General features: G+C 42.0%; 1 protein-coding gene across 1 annotated transcript; it reads right to left on the reverse strand.

The window, feature by feature from the left end:
- Nucleotides 1-3,866: 3,866 nt before the first annotated feature.
- Nucleotides 3,867-5,151, reverse strand: PTH (parathyroid hormone). Its single transcript, XM_026034744.1, has 2 exons — nt 5,050-5,151; nt 3,867-4,235 (listed from the first exon to the last, which is right to left on the reverse strand). The coding sequence occupies exons 1-2, from the start codon at nt 5,133-5,135 to the stop codon at nt 3,968-3,970; spliced, it is 354 nt and encodes a 117-aa protein (XP_025890529.1). The 5' UTR covers nt 5,136-5,151; the 3' UTR covers nt 3,867-3,967.
- Between the last annotated feature and the right edge of the window lie 1,638 nt (nt 5,152-6,789).

A 6,789-nucleotide genomic window follows, 5' to 3' on the forward strand; every position in this document is an offset into this window, starting at 1 on the left:
GCCCGGGCCCGGCAACCGCCGCCGCCTCTCGCGAGAGCCGCGCGCGCGGGGAGAGGCGGCCGCGCGCAGCTCTCACGAGAGCGGCCGTTACGGGGCGGGGCGCGCGGCGCTGTTGCTAGGGCCGGCGCTGAGGCGTTGCCATGGCGACAGCCAACGGACACCTCCGGGTGTCGGGACAGCCGCACGACCCAGTCCCGCGGCCGCGACACCGACACCGGCCCCGGGCGGAGGCGCGGGAGGGCGCGCGCCCCCCGGCGGGCGGCGAGGCCGAGCGGGAGCCGCGGGGCCTGTGCGGAGCCTGAGGCGGTTCCCGGCAGGCTGCTGCTGCTCCCGGGAGCCCGCGAGAGGAGAATGGAGCGAAAGGGAACAGGAAAAGGAAAAAAAGGAGAGGGAAATACCGGAGTAGAAATATAAATACCCTGGGCTCCTGTAGGCAGTCCTAAACATGTCCTAACTGCTGCGTGATTACCTGCGCCACAGCTAAGGCAGCACCGATGATGGGGACAAAAGCGCTGCAGAAACGTGAACGGCAACCCAAGCTCAGGCACTGGCCCCCTTGAAGATTCACTGCTGGCATTTATTCTTCAAATATCGTGTCAGACTGCTGGAAAGGGCTGACAAACTAGCTACGAAACTCCAGAGACTGGGACTCTGTAACCTGTGCCTTATGCCCCGTAGGGATCACCCCTCTCCTTTTGGGTCACTTACCTGGTAGTGTCAAGTCTCCAGAGCGTGCAGTGAAGGTGCCCAGCGCACAGCAAACCTGACTGCTTTGAGCAGGGAGCCTTAGACACACGAAGCTGTTACACCAGAGTGTCAGAGAGCAGGTAAGAGCAGGGGTTTGTCCCTTTGCAGCACTAAACAGCCTGTGTGAACCAGAGGCTTTGCTACAATATGCAGCAAAACATGAGTCTGTTGCAGTGACCCTTCTCCTGCCTTTGGCAGTAGCCGCAGAGGTCAAGGACACGTCCTGGGAAGGGGAGCAGGGCGCTGCTGTGCTGAGGCAGCCACCACCAAGGAAAACACATCAACACCTCAGTGACCAGCAGGAGGTTTTACCTACAGATCTTATAAATTGTGTGGTTTAATTATTAGTTTTCTTGATCTGGGGCTTTCTTAACTTGCTTTTTTTTTTTTTTTTTTTTTTTTTTTTAATGCTGCTGGTTTATTTCCTGTGAAGATGAATACTGATATTAGCACTTACTGTTTCACTGATGAGTCATGAATAAGAAACATGATTATATTTACTTTACTGACATTATCAAAGTAGGTGTTTACAGTAGATGCAATCTGCACAGGATAGGTCTTTGCAGGCAAATAATAATTAAAAAAACAGTCCAAGAAAGAAGGATTTCTGCCTTTAAATGACATGTGCAGAGACACTGCAGGCTTTAGGGAGGAAAAGAGGCCCTTAGAGATACTGCAGAAGCCCATGTTTGGAAGGGTCATCCTGTAGGTGCAACATTATGCAAACTTTATGCCCTCTTCGGTTTTCTAACCTTATTTCACCGCAGCAGTGCTTGTAAGAAGTCTCCACTGGCGGCCACAGGCGAGTCAGCCTCGGCTGTGAAGTGCAGGCTCAGCATTTACAGCACTCACATCAAACCTCAGCCTAGGCTTAAGGCACATTGCAGTGCAGCCTTGGGAAAGGCCCTGAGCTCCCTCGTGCCTCCATCTGCTCCGTGTGCTTCCGATGGCGGTGGCTGGGGATGAGCCTTGGGCTTGCACTGGCTGGAAGCTCTGTGTTCAGCCACGTGCTGTCTCAGTGCTTTGCCTCCCTTACCTTTCCCTCTTAGAAAGGTAGAGCACAGCACTGCTCACCTCTCCATGCTGCTGATTCTTCCATTTATCTTTATCAAACCTCTTGTTATTTGTTCCTTTTCCAACTGCTGTTGTTACCATTTATCATGATAAGCAAATATTTAGTGGCCCTGTTCTTTCCCAGCCTCCTTCATCTGTGAGACATAGATGAGCAAAGCAACACACACCAGGTGAGGATGAATCACTGGCAGTGACTGTATTGCCAGCTAAATCACATTCAGGTGTGCTTCATCAGGCTTTGATGCTGAAGCCCTTGGTCAGCAATGAATATCTTTCTAAGGGTGCAGAAATTTAAAATATAATGTGTGTTTCATATACTATTAGGAAGAACAAAAGGGAATTCTTTAGCTAACAGAGATGTTTGTTTAGATCAAGAGGAAAGAGTTTAGGAATTTGGCACTTGGAGGTTGAATAGTTTCTGCTACTGTTTTAAAGGAGGCATAAAGGGATTTATGCTAGAGGATGACCTTTGGTTTAGCCACCAGTATGATTCTGTACAGGAGAAGTAAAAATTGCATCCAGTGTTATTTTATTTTCTATTGCTGTGTTACTTTTATTAAATCACTTTGTTTTGCCCAGGCTAAATTATATCAGTACAGTACCAAGTCAGTTGGTTATTATGCTTTAAAACAATGTCCAAGCTTTGGTCCACTTTATTTGGTAATACATAAGTGAGACATGGGTACAAGAATGCAAAGTTATCCCTTCAATTAGCACAAACATCCCGTAAAAGAATAAATAGAAAGTGCACTTTAAGGCCTCGATCCTGCCAACATAACCACGATATGGAGTCCTCGTGGACATGGGTGCATCGTCTACGTGCAGCATCAGGGCCTTTGCATTAGTAAAAGTGTAGCCAAGACTATGAACTACAGGTTACTAGTTTCTAGCCTCCAGCAGACTGCATTTATAGCTGTAACTATGAGTTTTTCACTAGGTCCCCAATGTGTGCTAGATACCACACAAACAAATACGCAGGGCTCTGGGAAGGTGCATAGAGATGCTTTGTCTAAGGGCAGCCGTTCACCTTGGGGTTTAGCTCTGGCAATTGCCAGTTGGGAGGAAATGGCTGTTAATCCTACTGAGAAAATGTCCATATTATTCAGAAATGGTTGACAGTGCTAAGCACTTATCTGTATATACTCCTCAGCATTTATATTTGTTGTTCTCTTTTTTTATATATATGTATTATTGCTACTATAATGACTTTTTTTTCTTCTTATCTCTCTTATCCATTCTTTCTGAATCTTGCTTAGAGTTTTTGTATGTTAGAGCTTATGGTTCCCCTCCATGGTATTATTTTCTACAGGTTAATGCTTCTCATTCCAGAGACTTGATAAGCTAAAATTTGTTTTAAGTCTTATAGCAATTTAAACAAGAAAATAAGGTTTGTTTGTTTGATTGATTTTGTAATAGAGAACTGTTATGACAGTTAACTATAGATTGTCATATTTCAGAAGAGGGGAGTGCAATCAAACCTTCATTTTATTTCAGTATTTTGATAAATTTCATTCTTAGATTTCTTACAGAACTTATTTTAATTCTGTCCCATTTGACTTTAATCTTAAGATTTGCCCTCCTACTTTCTTTTCCTATGTTTACTGTCTTTTATCTTAAATTAACATATTGCAGCTTTTGCTATGTAATTAAAATTCACATGATTTTTGGCCATCTTCAGAAAATAAGATGTGAATTTAGATTTACATATTTTCATTTCTGTATAACATTGAACAGTTGAAGGCTGGGGAAAATGATGCCCTATTCTGGATACAGGTTCTGCTGTATTTATTCATTTGTCATTAGCAGGTCAAGTATACGTAAAGATCAAATTCAAGTGTTCTCCATATAAGAGTGGTAGAACTGGTCGTAAAGATTTTTAAGACTATTAAAAAAAAACTTTATATTTGAAATTGATAAGTGGGAAATATATTAGCCCTTTGAAAGATACCCAGAAATGGGTGGGTGGGCTGCAGTCATCTTTTATTATTTGGTTGTGCAATACCTAACTCAGTGAGGCTGCAATCTTGAATGGAGCTTTTAATTCTTATTGTAATTTGAATAAATAATAATAATAAAATGCCCTACTTGATCAGTGATCTACAGACACGTGCTTGCTTGGACAGCCACAATGCTCTGCTGCTTCTCCTTATGGCTTGGTTTTGAAGAGCACATCCATGTAAGCTCTGTCCAGATCCATGGATTTCTTCTGCATTGCTGCCCGTGCCTGCTCAGGGAGCAGCCTCCTGCTTCTGATCTCCCCCAAGACGATATCATCCTTGTTCCGCGGCCTCTGGGCATCCTCGAGGGCGCTGTGCACATCCTGCAGCTTCATCTGGAGCCAGTCCTGTCTCTCCATGGCGTGCCGATGCTCTCCGAAATTGTGCATCAGCTGCATCTCACTCACTGATCTTTTCCTGTACACGAGGGAAGCAAAGATGGAGACTCATCACAGCCCTCCTGGAATTCTTAGTCTTACAAAAAATAATAGAAAAGGGTTTGGGGACTTTTGGAAGGTACTGAATCCAGAGCTTTAGGACCCATCTTTCCAATTTATAAGGGACAGAGTGACATCTGGAGAAGAGAAGGATGGAGAGTGGTTCATTAGTGGTAGAGGATTTATCAGTGCAGCAAAAAGGCAGCAAAAATGTGAGGTAGTTCTGTTTTGCAACAATATTGTTTGGCTACAATAAGTTTAGCACTGATTCTAGCTTTTATAGTTGAGCTCATGATAATACATAACCAATTAATAAAATTATGGCACTTAATCAGAAGTAGTTTCCTGTGAACCCCATAGCTTAGGAAGCATGATTCCTGTGGATTCGTGTCTCGAGGCTAAGTGATGATAATGTTTCAGCAAGTGTATGTTCCAGCTAAAGAGTCTCCCTAAATTGGGCCTTTTTGAAGATGCTCTCCTATGTAGACCCCCAAGGGTCTGTAAAGGGAAGCGAAATATCCAGCTAGGGAAATGCTTATATGACTTTTCTTTCTACACTCGGCTGCCTATTTTTCAGAAAATCTATAAGGACTCAGTGTATTTGAGATTTCCATGGTTATGCATAAAGATAGAACTGGGCCAGTTTTGCTTAATGCAGCTAAGGGCTTCAAAAGTGGGTTTGGAAAGGCTCGTACACATACAGAAACTCATATGCTGCCTGACAAATAGGCCATTTTCTCCCAAACAGCTGAAATCATCCTCCAAACTTCAAAGGTGTATGACATTATACTTACGTCATCGGTCGTCCATCAGACTTCATAAAGAAGAAAATGGCATATAAAATGATCGCAGTCTTGGCCAGATTTTTTATAGAAGTCATTTTGCCTATAAAGACATAAATAAATACACATGTAAATGTATATTTCCAATAATTTCTCTTAGTTAACTCAAAGAAATTTAGCTTGGAGAAAAAGACATTAGAAAAGTGACATAGAAAAGTATATTTTTTTCCTCATGAAGTGTGTTAGAGCAGTTATTTCTAACACAAAACGTTTTGTGAACAACTTCCTGTGAATTCTTAGGCAAGTCTTGAGAACAACTCTCAGCCTCAGCTGCCCTGCATGATCCACTTATCAGTCCCCATCACTTTGACACTTGGGTGCAAAACACCGTGTCCTTCCAATAGCATTATTAATATTCATAAATCATTTATACTTGATAAGCTCCAAGTAGGTAGAAAATCTTGTATGTAGCTATGCAGATGATTTTATCTATTTCTTGTGTATCACTGCTTTGCGTATTCTCTAGGAGGAAAAACTTGACAGTGTTCTTGATTCTTGCATGGTGGCATAACTCTCCTGAGTGATGTTACTCCCCATTGAATTATATAAAAGAAATCAGAATTGCACCTCACATGGGTTTTTTTTTTTTTTTTTTTTTTGGTGTTAATACTGCATTGCCAGTGCTAATTCTACTCTGCTCAATATATCATCAGCAAAATTGTCACCCACGGTAAACTTGAAGAATACTTGGGACTGATGATGCTACAATAGTTGGAAATAACATGGTCCAAATTTCAGTTTCCAGTTTGGATTTTCAACATTGACAGCCAGAAAAAGAGGCATATTTTTGTTATAGCATATGCTGTTTGTGACAGGGTAACTGAAATATAATAAATGTACAATTTCACAGTGCAATTTTTGCAGTATTTTTACAGTTGTAGGCTAGGTCAGAAAAGCATTTACCACACAGTATCTTGCATGAGAGTATGGCATGCTCCTAGCAGTCCTTTTAACATGATATTCTGAATTCGGGAGTTGGATTCAGTTAAGGAGTTAAGATATTTCTAACTCACTCTCTCAGATTCCTTAATTTCACAAATCTAGTTCAGATAATAGAATAGTTTGATCTTACTTATATTCATTTTGTACTTAAGATAGAAAATAAGCTAAAGTAAAAACTGAGCAATGAATCAATGATAAAATTAGTCTTCTAGAGAACTCAGAAATAAAAAAGTGTACTTACCAGGCACTGTCTTCAACAGGTTTCTAGTTTGGGTATGTCAGCAGCTGACTGTCCCTTGATGTCAAGTGTATTTAAAGACTACTGAATTGGTCTAGTGGACCCCTTAAATGTAACTTGGAAATGGAGCCTCTAAGTAACCTGGAAGCCCTTTTATTGTCTCAGTTGATGTCATTCTCAACACACACCCTCCTGACCCTCATGTACCCACCCTCGGATGCTTTCGTTAATTGGGCATTTGCAGAGAAAAGAGAGGTCTCAGCAAAAAGCAAGTATTCTGGGTAACTGTGAAGAAGTCAGACTTTTAATTCCAGATTCCCTATTATGCTTAGTTTTGTGCACAAGCTAACATGGTCTCTGAAGCTGTAAAGATTTGCAGAGAGAGCTTTGTCATGTTAAATGCAGGAAGTAGAATTTAAGATTATGCAGTGGGGTTAGTGATCTATAAATGCAAGCTTAAAATACTGAACAGCCAATATTTGTAATAGCTGCAGGAAATGAGAGTAGTCATT

Source organism: Nothoprocta perdicaria, unplaced genomic scaffold (assembly GCF_003342845.1).
Source record: "Nothoprocta perdicaria isolate Ctin4 unplaced genomic scaffold, notPer1 scaffold_15, whole genome shotgun sequence".
Lineage (NCBI taxonomy): Eukaryota > Metazoa > Chordata > Aves > Tinamiformes > Tinamidae > Nothoprocta > Nothoprocta perdicaria.